General features: G+C 43.4%; 1 protein-coding gene across 1 annotated transcript in view; it reads right to left on the bottom strand.

Moving 5' to 3' along the window:
• IGFBPL1 (insulin like growth factor binding protein like 1) overlaps window positions 1-14,927 on the bottom strand; it is a 46,432-nt gene extending 31,505 nt beyond the window's left edge. Inside the window, exon 1 of the mRNA XM_070742250.1 lies at window positions 14,395-14,927. Coding sequence (XP_070598351.1) covers window positions 14,395-14,833 — 439 coding nt within the window. The 5' untranslated portion in view covers window positions 14,834-14,927. The remainder of the gene's footprint in view (window positions 1-14,394) is intronic.
• Between the last annotated feature and the right edge of the window lie 268 nt (window positions 14,928-15,195).

Genomic DNA, 15,195 nt, shown 5'->3' with positions numbered 1-15,195 from the left:
TCCAAGACTTCCAAGAATCTTTGAATTCTTCCAAGACTTCCAAGAATCTTTGGATTCTTCCAAGATTCTTGGAAAGGGCTTGATAGGTGGACAAAAATGCCAAATCTGGTCTGAACATCTGGCTGTGATGAACCATAATATTTGGAATAAGAGCCTGAAACTCTTCACATTCAGCTAAGACAATCTAATATAACTTTACATGAAATTCTTCTGGAAAATACTGTTTATTGCCATTGAATCCACAACCTCTAAAGGCAAGCTGATCTACTGGTTAATTGTTCTCAATGTTAGGAAGCTTCTCCTTAATTCTAAGTTCCTTCTCTCCTTGATGAGTTTCCATCCATCATTCATTCATTCATTCATTCATTCATTCATTCATTCATTCATTCATTCATTCATTTATAGAGTTGAAAGGGACTGTTAGGTCATCGAGTCCAACCCCCTGCCTGAGCAGGAAACCCTACAGCACCCCAGCCAAATGGAAGTCCAATCTCCTCTTGAAGGTGTCCAGAGTTGGGGAGTTCACCACCTCCCCTGGCAGGCAGTTCCATTGGTTGATCGCTCTGACCGTCAGGAAGTTCTTCCTTATTTCCAGGTTGAATCTCTCCTTGGTCAGCTTCCAACCATTGTTCCTCGTCCAGCCCTCTGGTGCCCTGGGGAATAAAGAGACCCCCTCCTCACCGTGGCAACCCCTCAAGTATCTGTAAACTGCTATCATGTCCCCTCTAGACCTTCTTTTTTCTAGGCTGTCCATGCCCAGTTCTCTCAATCTCTCTTTGTAAGTCTTGGTTTCGAGTCCCCTAATCATTTTGGTTGCCTTATGGTGCTTCGGAAAATACCTCTCAAATATTGAAACATTGCTCTTTATTGCTTTTCTGCACTCTTTCCATAGCCTCTATCTCTTATTAAGGCTTTATAAAGTGGTGCTAATACTGTACTTCACATGATCTTGATTATTTCTGTCTGTTAAAGCAACCTAAGATTGCATTGGCTTTTTGGCTCCTAACTAATATTTACGTGATTGTCTACTAGGGCGCTAAGGTCCCTCTCATAGTTACTGCTATTGAGCCAAATTTAGTCTAATCTCTACTTGTACATTTGATTTTTGTACAAAAGATATTGTGCAAATCAGGACTACCTACAATGCTCCAGATTTTGTTTCAAGCCCCCATTTGGAATCATTCAGAAAAACTTTTCGATCGTGATATGTTTTTTTCTGGGTTTGAAACAGAACTTATTTCTTGATCCATGTACAGTGGTACCTCATCTTACGAACGCCTCTTCTAACGAACTTTTTGAGATACGAACCCGGTGTTTAAGATTTTTTTGCCTCTTCTTCCGAACTATTTTCACCTTACGAACTCAAGCCGCTGCTGCTGGGATGAAGGGGTTTCTTTTTTTCCCCTTTTTTGAAGAAAGAAAAGGGAGGGGCGGCTTGGAGGGGGAAAGAGTTTGCATTTTAAAAAGTAGGAGAACAGCGTGCTTGCAGAGGCACTGAAAGGGTGTCTTTTGAAGAAAGAAAAGGGAGGGGCGCCCCCTTGCCTTTCTTCCTTCCCACTCACCCTTTAGCCTAGCCTTGCTTCTTCCACCCGCCCCCTTTAGCTGTTCCTCCCTGCCCTCTGTTCGCCTCCCTTCTAAAGTTTGGGATTTTCCTGAAGGATTTGCACGCATTATTTGCTTTTACATTGATTCCTATGGGAAACATTGTTTCGTCTTACGAACTTTTCACCTTATGAACCTCCTCCTGGAACCAATTAAGTTCGTATCATGAGGTACCACTGTACTTGCTTACTGAATCATAATTCTACAGTGAGCTATCATTTCATCATTCAGTTGTGGCTCTGCATAGATGCTGACATTTTCTCTTTATAATTTCCGCTTCTCTATTTTTGTACTTTAGACACTGCATATCGTATTACTAGCTATGGTCACCATCAGAATGTAAATATAGCTGAGCTCCTTTAGTAGATATAAATAAATAAACGGATGCTCATCTTCACCAGACTAATGTTTAGGATTTCAAAAGAGAGACTGGTAACCACACCATGCTCCGGTATCTGTGCTATTATAGAAATAGTTCATACTACGAGAAAAAAAATACAGTATATGTATCAGCAAGAAGCTCATAAATCATTAGAGAACAATTTCATTGCTTGTCTAATTCCTGTAAAGACGTATCTAACATGTGAAACATACGTTACATATTAATATGTTCATTTCACACTACATCAGGTTTCAAGATGAATGGAGCATGAGGAAAAAGCTTGGACAATAAAATTTTTGACATTTGCATATACATGTTCTCAAGGGGGGGGGAAGCTTTGAAAATACTCATGGGAACAAGAATGTGCATAGAAGAAAGAAAAGCCTATTAAATTGGTGCTTCCCAAACCTGTAAATTACCCAAAATTGGGTAAAAGTGCTTTTTCTCTGGGTAATGACACAGATTCATTAACCATCACAACAGGGACATTTAAATTGACATAAGGATTGCCATGTGCCCTAAGAGATATTTTTTTAAAATCTCCCAAAGTAAGACTCTAATGATAAGATGAAAATATCATTCAATGATGTTGCTATTATTATACAATAACATCCTCAAGTTGTGATCATTCATTCAGCAATGTTAAAAATTAACAAGGTTCTAAAGAAAAGAACCTAGGACAGTCACTGAAGTTCAGTAGGATTTTCTGATAAACAGCTTTGGGAATCACCGCACTAAATTGTTGATTAGAATTGCTGCAAGTGATCATTCATTCTTCTAAGATAGTGATGGCGAACCTATGGCACAAGTGCCACAGGTGGCACGCGGAGCCATATCTGCTGGCACACAAGCCATTGCCCTAGCTCAGCTCCAATGTCCATGTGTGTGCCAGCCAACTTATTTTTGGCTCGTACAGAGGCTATGTGAGGGCATTTTTGGCTTCCAGAGAGCCTCCAGAGTGATGGGGGAGGCGTTTTTACCTTCCCCCAGCTCCAGGGAAGCCTTTGGAGCCTGGCGAGGGCAAAACACGAGCCTACTGGGCCCACCAGAAGTTGGGAAACAGGTCATTTCTGGCCTACAGATGGGGGGGGGCTGTTTTCACCCTCCCCAGGGATTGATTTATGGGTATGGGCACTCATGCACGATAGCACACGCTCATTTCATTTGGCACTCAAGGAAAAAAAGGTTCGCCATCACTGTTCTAAGATATATCTTTGTAAACCTGTTTCTTTTACATTCTGATCTACAGGAGCTATGCTATTCGTTGAACTTTCCAGATGTGTAAAGCTACAATATTCATATTCTTTAATGAGCAATTGTAATCTATCAGATCTAGAGCAGGGGTGGGTTCCAGTTACATATCGTACTGGTTCGCAGCGCGTTGGAAGTATGCATTTTGTGTCCTCTGTCACGTCGGGGAAATGAACCTCTGTGCATGCGCGAAAGCCAAATTTCCTGGTCCGAAGCGGCAGCAACCCACCACTGATCTAGTGTCATCAAGGCTACTTTGGACAATAGAACTGTATGGGTGTCAAGTGTGTGTGTTTGTGTGTGTGTGTGTGTGTGTGTGTGTGTGTGTACCTCTCACAACCAAGCCTCCCTATTAACACATTATAGATTTTTACAGGCCCCCATTAAAAATGTCTCTTAGAATACTAGAAGGAAGGAAGAAGCGACTTTCGATTGAATATTTTAAAACTGGCTAAGTTTAAATGAACTTGGAATAGGAACTTTTACATCCCAGAAGGATTATGTAAATGCTATATGAACAGTGATACTTTTTGACAGCCATAACATTCCAAGTTACTAGAAGAAAATTCAACTACAATATTCAGAAAAAGGAAGGGATGAGACCTCAAGGATATAATTTCAAGTATGCTAATGTCATAACTCTCAAATGCTCATGCTTGGATATACCTACAAACCAAGCATTGTACAGTATAAGCATAATCACACACTTAACTAATTTTGTACTGCGTTTAAATAAGAAAGCGAGGGTCAAATTTGCCCTCCATCCCAAGGCAGACAAAGGAAACAGATGAAAAGCATTTTGTCCCCTCCCTTTCTCTTTTCTCCTTCAGGATTTCACTCCCCACCTGTTTTGATCCTCACAGAAAAGTCACTCTTTGCTTAATCTTCCTTTTTCCCCAGTCTCAGTATCCCCATTATTACACCATTGTTGATTTATGCTTCCTTCACAGGCTTCTTGTCAGGATTATGACTAATTTAAAAAAAAAGATAAAGTTTCTTCAGTGCTATAAGTCAGAGGTCCTTAACCTTTTGGGCCTCAGGCACCACTAAATCCATAATTTTAAATCCCATGGACCACTAATATGACCTGCTTAATGAGTGATTGGGTGGGTGTGGCTAGGTGGTCATGTGACTGGGTGGGTGTGGCCAACTTTATGTCACTCACATCAAGGGGTGCCTTGACGGCCTTCACTCACCCCTCCCCTTCCACTCTTTGCCTGCCCACCGGGCTCCTTAGGGTCCCAACAGGATGCAGTTGTTGGAGCTAAGCAGCCACCACAAGAAAGAGTTGGCAAAACATCTGGCTCAGTTCAAATTGGATCTGACTGAGAAGAAGGCTCAACAGAAGCACTTCACTGAGGACTACGAGCATAGGCTTCCCGAGCAGAGGGAAGACCTGCGGGAGTGCAAGGCCAAGTAGTGGCACCTGGAGGCTCAGCAAGCTTAGATGGTCAGCCAGTTCCAGGCCATGAGGCAGTCCCACTGGAACGAGGCCCTTTGGTTCTTTGCCACCAGTGGCACTTCCCTCCAGCCTTCACCCAAAGCCCCGTACCAGGAGGCTGAAGTAGACCCCAAGTCGGAATTTCTGCCCTCCTCCAGCCTACACAAAAAGACCTCGAAGGGAGAGACTCTCTGCAACAACACAGGTGTTCAATGCACACATCCGGCCCAGGGGGCATAGTTTGAGGACCCTTGATTTAGTGCAATATAAAAAATGCAAATAATTTTTCTGAGGACCACCAAAATTTCCTCGCGGACCACTAGTTGGTGACTGCTGCTTTAAGCTACAGGCTGATAGTCCAATTTATTTGCTAGGGAGGATTCAGTATATGACGAATGGTCCCTGACGCCTGCACACCTGTTCCATCCTGGATACAGGTGTGGCTGCTCTAATGAGTCTCCGACAAGTGCTGTGTTTATGCTCTTGCACTTGTTAAATCTTCTAATCAAATCCAAAACATAGCATATAAATATAAAACTGTCCCGAGGGTTTGCTCTGCTTTGATGGCATGCCATCAATCTCACCCTGCAGTAAAATCATAGAAAGGTGTTTGCATTTACTAGCATTGTTCTGTTGAGTAGTTCTCCGCTCCCTTCAAATTTGTGCTAGGAAATAGAGGAGATACTAATTTAAGCTGTATTAATATTGCATCACAGTGAGACCATAATACAGTGGTACCTCATCTTATGAACGCCTCTTCTAACAAACTTTTCGAGATACGAACCCAGTGTTTAAGATATTTTTGCCTCTTCTTCCAAACTATTTTCACCTTACGAACCCAGGCCGCTGCTGCTGGGATGAAGGGGTTTCTTTTTTCCCCCTTTTTTGAAGAAAGAAAAGGGCGGGGCGGCTTGGAGGGGGAAAGAGTTTGCATTTAAAAAAGTAGGAGAACAGCGTGCTTGCAGAGGCACTGAAAGGGTGTCTTTTGAAGAAAGAAAAGGGAGGGGCGCCCCCTTGCCTTTCTTCCTTCCCACTCACCCTTTAGCCTAGCCTTGCTTCTTCCACCCATCCCCTTTAGCTGCTCCTCCCTGCCCTCTGTTCGCCTCCCTTCTAAAGTTTGCTTTTACATTGATTCCTATGGGAAACATTGTTTCGTCTTATGGACATTTCACCTTACGAACCTCCTCCTGGAACCAATTAAGTTCGTATCATGAGGTACCACTGTACTATTAAGCTGCTCTTTATGTAAATGCTAAATATAACATTTATATATTAAAATAAAGATGAAACAAAACTGGATAGATGATAAGAAATGAGAATAAAAATGTATAATGAGACTAAGATAAATGAAGATAAGATATTAAAAGAGGATGCCACAAAAAAAGAGTTGTAACCATACGACACACTGCTGATGAATGTTTATTTTGTATTTTGTAATTAAAAAATACAAAACTTATAAAAGATAATTAACAAAGGTTCAGATATGGACAGGTTCATACAAATAATATTGATAATGTTTGAAATTATTAATTAATTAATTATTAATTTCCAAGTTGAGGAAACCATTGCTTGTCATCTAGCACTGGGTGTGTATTGGGGCGGGTTCCTAATTTTTTTTACTACCACTCTGTGGGCGTGGCTTATTTTGTGGGTGTGGCCTGTCATGTGACTAGGTGGGAATGGCCAGCCCAGCATTCATAGCTTCTCGGGATGCTGAGGTAGACGGAATGGAGGTAGCTCCTGCCGTTTGTTCCTCCCCGCCTAGGCAGCCCAAGAAGAGTCCAAATGTGCGAGATGCCTGGGGAGAGAACGGAGATTGATTGATTGATTGATTGATTGATTCATTCATTCATTCATTGCTGCTCCTGCTGTGGGGGGCTGCGTTAGTGAGTGGGCAATGTCCCCCACTTCTCTGGCTGCTCCCAAGCTTCTCTCTCATCTGGCTCCTCTCACCCCTCCCCTGCCTTTAATGAGCCCAGGGTAGGAGAAGACCCCAGGCTCACTTGCGGTGGGCTCCAGGCCAGCCCCTGTGGAGATGTCATGCTGCTCCAGCTCCTCCCACAGCTTTCCCAACTTTAATGGGACAGCCCAAGGCTGGGAGGAGGTGGCTGAGAGAGAGCTGTTCTCTATACAGTGTTCCCTCGATTTTCGCGGGTTCAAACTTCGCGAAACATCTATACCACGGTTTTTCAAAAATATTAATTAAAAAATACTTTGCGGTTTCCCCCCCTATACCGCGGTTTTTCCCGCCCGATGACATCATATGTCATTGCCAAACTTTTATCTGCCTTTAAAAAACATTTTTTAAAATAAACTTTAATAAATAAACAAGGTGAGTAATAATCTAAATGGTTGCTAAGGGAATGGGAAATTGTAATTTAGGGGTTTAAAGTGTTAAGGGAAGGCTTGGGATACTGTTCATAGCCAAAAATAGTGTATTTACTTCTGCATCTCTACTTCGCGGAAATTCGACTTTTGCGGGCGGTCTCGGAACGCATCCCCTGTGAAAATCGAGGGAACACTGTATTCACCTCTCAGCAGGGAAGGGAGGGAATCGGTGGACCTGAGCTGTCTGAGGAGCAGAATGAGAACAATGGGAAAGCTGCACTACGGCAAGGACTCAAGTCAGTCTGTGAGGTGGGGTGTGGGGCAGTGACGTCTTCATGATGTCACCAGTGGGCTGCCGCTACTGGTGCACTGGACCGCACCAGGAGGGACAGTATGTTTGAAAGCAAATGCGGACTCAGCACAAAGCAGCAGCAAATGGATTACAATTCCTACAATTCCTATTTATGAAGGCAACCCTAATTCTCTCTCTGTATACACATAGCTGAAGACATCTCGAGGGAACTATCCTTGAGAAAAAAGGAAAAGAGGGGGAAACAAGAATTCTTGATGATTTTGCCTTTTGTTTGTATTATTATGATTCCGACTTTGTTCACTTGCTTTTGCCATTGCAGCAAACACCCATTATTTGAGCTATTCTGAAAAACATCTGGCTGCCAAAATGTGAATCTTATATATGGGATTCAATTTTTTTTACTACCGGTTCTGTGGCCTTGGCTTGGTGGCAGGGGAAGGATACTGTAAAATCTCCATTCCCACCCCACTCCAGGGGAAGGTTACGGCAAAATCCCAATTTCCTCCCAATCAGTTGGGACTCAGGAGGCAGAGAATAGATGGGGGCGAGGCTACTCAAAATTTCCACTACCGGTTCTTCAGAACTGGTCAGAGACCTGCTGAAACCCATCTCTGCCTATATTCCTTCTGGATTCAGAGCTAACCCTAATCCTGAAAAGAAGAGTGAAGAATGGGTTTTGGCAGATGGATAAAACCATCTTGTAGTACAATGGTACCTCATGATACGAACCCCTCGCCATACGAACAATCCGAGATACGAACCCGGGGTTCGGAAATTTTTTGCCTCTTCTTCTGAACTTTTTCTGTCTTATGAACCCGCCGCCCAAACGCCGAACCCGGAAGTTCTACAAAAGTTCGGGTTCGGGTGGCCGCCAAGAAGCCCCGCCGCCCGGCTGTCGCCTTTTGAAACAGCCAGGGGGCTTCTCAGCGAGAAGAGATTATAATGAGAGGGAGGGTGGGTCTGAGGGAAGTCCCGCCTTAGCACTTGGCCATCACAGGGGGCTCCCAACACAAATGACGTTGAGCTTGCCACATCCTCCCGACCCTCCAACACAACCCTCATTGAAATCAAGTTTTACACCCCTATCCTACAGCAACCCTAGCCTTTCCTGTCCTGCTATAACAGTAATCTAAGGAGAAGGGTGGCATAAAAATCAAATCAATCAATCAATCAATCTGCATAGCTGTGTTATTGCCTTGACATTGACTGGCTTAGAAGATGCCACTAATCTTTACTGGGGGAATATGTTTTTATGTAAGATACAGACTTCATTCAGATCACAGTATATTTGTAAAGATCCTTATGTGAACTGAGATCTTCCTCTGAAAGCAACATAGACCAGAGTTTCCGTTCTGCCTTTGACAGTTTTTATACATTGTGTAAAACAGAAGGGCAAGTCTCTCTTAAGGCAGATGTGTATGAGCCAGAAGCCAGGTAGAATGAAATCCCAATAATGTAGAAATATCAGATAATAATTATATAATTACAAAGAGTTCATTTTCTTTGTCTCTTTGCTACTGGTGGTACAGATTTTTTGCAGTCCCTACAACAATGCTCTTTAGAAGAGAAGCAGACAATATATTGTTCATGTACTATGGAAACATTAAAAAGGGATCAACTGACCCAGCTCACTAACACCATGAGAGTTAGATTTAGCTTAAAACTGTTTTTGAGTTTTTCTGCGAAACAGCACTAATACATAGGTTCTGCAAGTTCCAGTAGAAAATTGAGCCATCTTAAGGAAATAGAAACCACACTTCTAACCCAGCTGTGGGTTGCTCCTGGTTTGACCCAGTTCTGTGAACCGGTATCACCGATGGCAGGAAGCTCCGCCCACATGCCCGGGACACTTCTGTGCGTGCGTAGAAGCATTGCGTGCGTGCATGAACCAGTAGCAATGAGTTTTAGTATCCACTACTGTTCTAATTGATATTGTTCCATGGCTGTGAAGCAGAGCAGAGATTTTGTTCAAAGCAGGAACAGAGAAAAAAAAGAAGTGGGGTGTAGAATTCCTCCTTTTGTATCTGGTTTCTCCATGGGATGAGAGGATTGGCATCAAGGGAGCTGTGCTTTTTATTCTGTTTCTCTGCCATGAATGAGGCAAGGATGTGCCATCCCCACTAAATAACTCAGACCAGGAAAACAGCTCCACAGGAAGGTTAAAACTACCTTAGACACCCTAGCAGCCCATCTCAGGGCCATACAAAAATAAATAAATAAATAAATAAATAAATAAAACAAAACAAAACTTTATTCATTCATTCATTCATTCATTCATTCATTCATTCATTCATTCAATTTGTATGCCGCCCCTCTCTGAGATTGGCTGCAATAACAGACTCTTGTAAGTCTGATTGCAGTATCCTTCCTCTCCTTCATCTAGATCAGGAGTGTCAAACTGGCGGCCCATGGACCAGGTGCCACGCCCACCCCAGCTCCATGAATGTGAAAAATGTGAAATGTCACGTGATGCCATGGGTTTGACACCTGTGTTCTGGATCCTTGAATAAAGGAAACATATGCCTGAGCTTGTTCTGAATGTTATAACTTGTTCCGGACTTTAAAAATGTCCCGTTCTCTTTTGCCCAACCGGTTTGGTCCCACAGAGTCGGCCTTCTCCAGGTCCCGTCAACTAGACCAGTGTTTCCCAACCTTGGCAACTTGAAGATATTTGGACTTCAACTCCCAGAATTCCCCAGCCAGCGAATGCTGGCTGGGGACTTCTGGGAGTTGAAGTCCAGATATCTTCAAGTTGCCAAGGTTGGGAAACACTGAACTAGACAATGTCGGTTGGCGGGGCCTAGGGAAAGAGCCTTCTCTGTGGGGGCCCCGGCACTCTGGAATCAGCTCCTCCCCAGAGATCCGCACTGCCCCCACTCTCTTCTCCTTCCGCAAGAGCCTTAAGACTCATCTATGCCGCCAGGCTTGGGGTGATTAGGTCCTAAGCCCCTGGCTGACGAATGTTATGTGTGATTGTTGTCTGAATGGGTATGATTGATTTTTTTTAACAAAATTGGGTTAATTTACCTAGTTTTTTTAATTAATTGGATTTAGCCTTTGTATTTCATTGCTTCCTTTTGTATGTTGTAAGCCTCCCCCGAGCCCTCGGAGAGGGGGCGGCATATAAATCCAGTAAGTAAGTAAGTAAGTGAGTGAGTGAGTGAGTGAGTGAGTGAGTGAGTGAGTGAGTGAGTGAATGAATGAATGAATGAATGAATGAATGTTTCCTGAATATCTCCTTCATTACTCTGAAGCAAATTCTTGACTTCTCTTCCCATTGTTATTTGTTAAATAACCTGCCTTATTTGTGGGAAGATGAACATGAGACTCAACTTCTTAAAGAAAGTGGGCAGAAACAGTATATTCCCAAAATAATGACTCTTGTTAGTCTACTTAGTCTACCCAAAATCTCTGGTTAGAAGATCTGATTGGGTTATTGTGATTGTGTTTATTGTTCTGTAAACAGAAACAATAAAGGGCAAGTTGTTTAAAAAGGAAGGATAAAAATTGAATAAATAAGATTACTTGGTAATATTTTACTTTTACTTAAGCTACAACTGGTAAAACATTTCATTCTGCCCCCCCCCCCCCTGATTTTATCTTTATATTAATTAGGTAAAACAAACTAAAAGCAAAAATAAAGAAAAGGGATAAGAATGGATACATATTTACACTAGAGCAAAGGTTGAAATGGAAATGTTATAAACAGATTTTGTTTAGTTTGAAAAAAGGCAAAACATAAAAGCTTTTAGCATAAAAGCATCAGAGGAAAAAGGTGTTCTAACACACCACCCTAGCCTCTAATACTTAAACATTTTATACAATATTTTGGACTTATTGCTCATTTCTGTTTGGATTATTTTGATTATTTTTTAAAAAAATCCTTCCTTCCTTCCTTCCCCCCTTCCCTCCCATCTCTTTCTCCCCCCTTTCCTATTATTATTATTATTATTATTATTATTATTATTATTATTATTATTATTAATTAGATTTGTATGCCACCCTCTCCGAAGACTCGGGGCGGCTCACAGCATACAATACTTCCCTTTCCTTTCCTTTCCCTTCCTTCTTGAATTTCCTTTAAAATCAAAGGGGATTCTACTCATTGGCAGAAATGTATGTACAGAACTCTTGGAAATGTAACCTGTAAACCATAAGTGGCAGTGAAGTGAGCAGATTTCAAACTAATTTCAGACTGGTTGAGTCAGCAAGTGGATTAAGGGATGTGAAAAGCACTGCTGGTGATACAAAAAAGAGATTTGTTGTCTCATCCCCCCCCCCCAGTAGTCAGAACATTATAAAGATGCTGGCTGGCTTTTGGGAGGGGGCAGCTTATAGGAAACACAAGCCCTTTTGAAAGATTCCCACTTCTCCCAGTCCTGTCTTAAGCAAGACTGAATGAAGTTCAGCGGGATGGCGAAAAGCTTGCCTTTTGTTTGAAGAAAGTGCTGCAAATCATGAATACAGTGACTTTATTCATATGTATTCAGGACTTCAACCCTCCAGTTGGGTATGCATTACATTAAATAGCATAGGGAATATCCAAAATACTGTATAGTTGGACCTGTCTATCACACCCAGAGAGATTTGAAATAAGGGCACCAATTTGTAAAACAGTAATGTGTTACACTGCACAAATAAAGCTAAAAAAAGAAAAGAAATGCAATGCAATGTTCTCCCGAAATGGTTATATATTTGCACACACACACACACACACACCAAATTAAAAGGAGCAGCCCGATTACAAATAGAAAGAGAAGCAGCTGTTACGCACAGCCTGGTTCCCAAAGGGGGCCATTAAATGTTACCCCACTGATTATATGTGTGTAAATTAGTGCCCTTGGGTTAAGATATAATGAAGTACTTACTAACAGAGAAATGTGTTCCCCTCTCCTTTGCCCGTACTTTTATTACCATCTAAATAGACAGCTGAGAGGATGCATGTAATAACACAATAACTGGCAACAGGAGCCCCATTTAAACAATTATTTATGATATTTGTTGGAATAGCACACACATGCCAGCTTTATAAGATAGACTAGATGAAGGATTCAATGCCACATGTCTGAAACTACTATTATTGGAACAGTATCTTGCAAGTCTAAATGTTCTCCCTGCTATCTCAGTTTACCTTCCTGTGAATTAGAGAGGTGGGTGGGTTATCTGAGATGTTTCCTCAAATTAGTCTCCTGGCCCAGGTTCAGCCTCCACTTGTCTGACCTTGGTGGTAGTTCTCCCCCCCTCTCTCTATGCCCATTACACACAATCTTCCCCCCTTCTTCCTTTCCCACTTTTTTTTAATTATGGGGACAAATATGTGAGTTAAGTTTAAAGAGAATCAGTTGGCTGACGGCCATCTACTGACCTGTGGAAGGTGGAAGGGGATGTGAATCTAGGTCTTTTTAATCCAACCCCAACGTGTCGCATAAAATCCCAGGCTACTTAGTTTGGGTGAATGGAACACTCTTTCTGTAATACCCAGTCTGGCTGTGTTTATAGAAAGTTGTTAGGAAAAGTTTGTGCCTAGATGTTGCAGTGGTATAAGAAGGTGAATTCTGAGTTAGTGTAATGTAGTGCCTGTGGAACGCAAATGTGTGGCTGAACCAGTTGTGGAAGCGCATAACCACATTTTATGAACCCAGAACATAATTAAATTTAACTAAATTTTAAGTATTGTGTGAAACCAGGCAATTCAGGATTACACGTGTGCCTGCATTCAGGTTTTGGGAGTATAAATACCCTTATGAGGTTTGTGCTGATGTTCATGGACCACTTAATAGTCCAAATTCTAAATTCCCCAACTTGAATTCATTGATATTTCCTTCCCTAAACAGACTGGATGCTACTCCTTTTGAAGAGACCATATATTATGCCGGGGAAAGGTACAAGGAACCGTAGGCAACATTGGACTAGCATGTAAGTAAGAACAATTGTCAGAATAAGCATTTCCTAAGAAGTTGAATGACCTGCTTTTAGAATTCTCCTTGATTTCTTTTCCCCATTGTATTTCATTTATTGTCTGTAATTTGCAAACTGTTACTTTACCTGAATGAAAGACCATAATTATGTATGTCTCCCCCTTCTCTCTCTCTCTGTGTGTATGTGTATAATGAGCTGGAGTGTCCCAGTGGTTAGAGTGCAGCACTGCAGGCTACTTCAGCTAACTGCTTCCTCCGAGGTGGGTAAAATGTGGACCCAGATTGTTGGGGGCAAGAGGCTGATTTTGTAAACCACTTAGAGAGGGCTGTAAAAGCACTATGAAGCAGTATATGAGTTTAAATGCTATTGCTACACACACACACACACACACACACACTCAAGAGCTATACTATAGTTGCAGTCTCTTCAATACAGAGCTCTTCAAACTTGGCAAGTTTAAGACTTGTGGACTTCAACTCCCAGAATTCTCCAGCCAGCAATGCTGGCTTGAGGACCCCTGCCTAAATATATACAATTGTTTGTAAGGTCTTAAAATAGTGCCTAAGACTAGTGCCAGAGATGCAAACATCTCCCTTACTGTAAACCCCCCCCCCAAAAAAAACCAAAACTTTTCAAGTTTTTACCTTGATTGCTTGTGTGTGTTTTGTATGAGTAGAGGTGCGTGGGAGAATGACTCCTTGTTCCAATTTAGACCAACACGCATTTTTCTCTCTAAGTAAAAGAGATGAATGAATGTCTGATGCATGATGCCTGAATCTGTTTGGTTGGGTTTTTAACGATGATGGTTTTTAGTTGTACTTTCTATCATGTGTGCATTACTTGCTGTAAGCTGCCCTGAGTCTCAGCCGAAGGGCGGCATAGAAATCTATTTTATTTTATTTGTGTACCTATCAAACAATTATAGGCTGGCAATTTGTATAAATAAAACATTAGATAAGCAAGGATAAAAAGTAACGTTAGAAGACAAGAGAAGAGAAATCGAAATAATAAATAAATAATGAATAAAAGGCCAAAAGAAGGCAAGATTTGGAAAGTGGGGAACGAGAGAAAGGAGGAAAAAACCCGCGGGTCTCGTGTGCCGACCGCTCTCGGCTTCCAGCCCAGCCCACCTCAACCCCTCCGCGCCGCGCGGCTCACCAAGTTTGCACTCGCCGTCGTGAGCCTTCCGGACGCGCTCGCCGCCGTCGAGGACCGCGCGCCAGCTGTGCAGGTGCAGAGCGCACACGCTCGCGTAGGACCGGCCGTCGGACCCGCAGACGGCGCCGTCCTCCTTGCAGACGCAATGGCCGGTTCCCTCATCGGCGTCGGTTTCGGGCGCTTCCGCTGCCTGGCGTTGGCTGACGCACACCAAGCCCGGGCCGCATCGAGCGCCCCGCGTCCCGCCACAGCGGGCCCCCTCCTCGCCCAGGCAACGCTCGCAGCAGCCGCACTCGTCGCGGGCCGTCAGCTCCGGCACGGCACACTGCACGGGCGCGCAGAGGTCCGGCTTGCACGGAGCGCAAGCCGAACTCGTCGCGCCCCTCGACGCCAGGAGAGCCCAGCCGAGGGCCGCCAGCGAGAGCCACAGAGCGGTCATGCTGCGAGATCCCAGAGGAACGGGGGAAGGCGGCTGCGAAGACTCTCGCGCCGGAGCAGCCGTCTGAGGGGACGGCGGCGGAGAGCAACGAGAAAGCCGCCCCTCCCCCACCGCCACCCAGACGGCCACGCCCCCTCCCCTCCAGGCGCCCGGCCGAAACCCGCGCGGAGGAGCTGTAGTAGCGCGCGTTGGGCGTAACGGAGGTCTGAGGTGTTTGGGGAGAATGGCTGGAGGGAAAACCGGGAGCGTCTAATGGCACAGGTCTTCAAACTTGGCAACTTTAAGACTTGTGGACTTCGACTCCAGCCAGTTGAAGAATTCTGGGAGTTGAAGTCCACAAGTATTAAAGGCTTAAAGTTGTC

The sequence above is a fragment of the Erythrolamprus reginae genome, chromosome 2, assembly GCF_031021105.1.
Source record: "Erythrolamprus reginae isolate rEryReg1 chromosome 2, rEryReg1.hap1, whole genome shotgun sequence".
Taxonomy (NCBI): Eukaryota; Metazoa; Chordata; class Lepidosauria; order Squamata; family Dipsadidae; genus Erythrolamprus; species Erythrolamprus reginae.
Note: the sequence above shows the minus strand (reverse complement) of the source record. Positions and strands in the feature narration are given on the sequence as shown.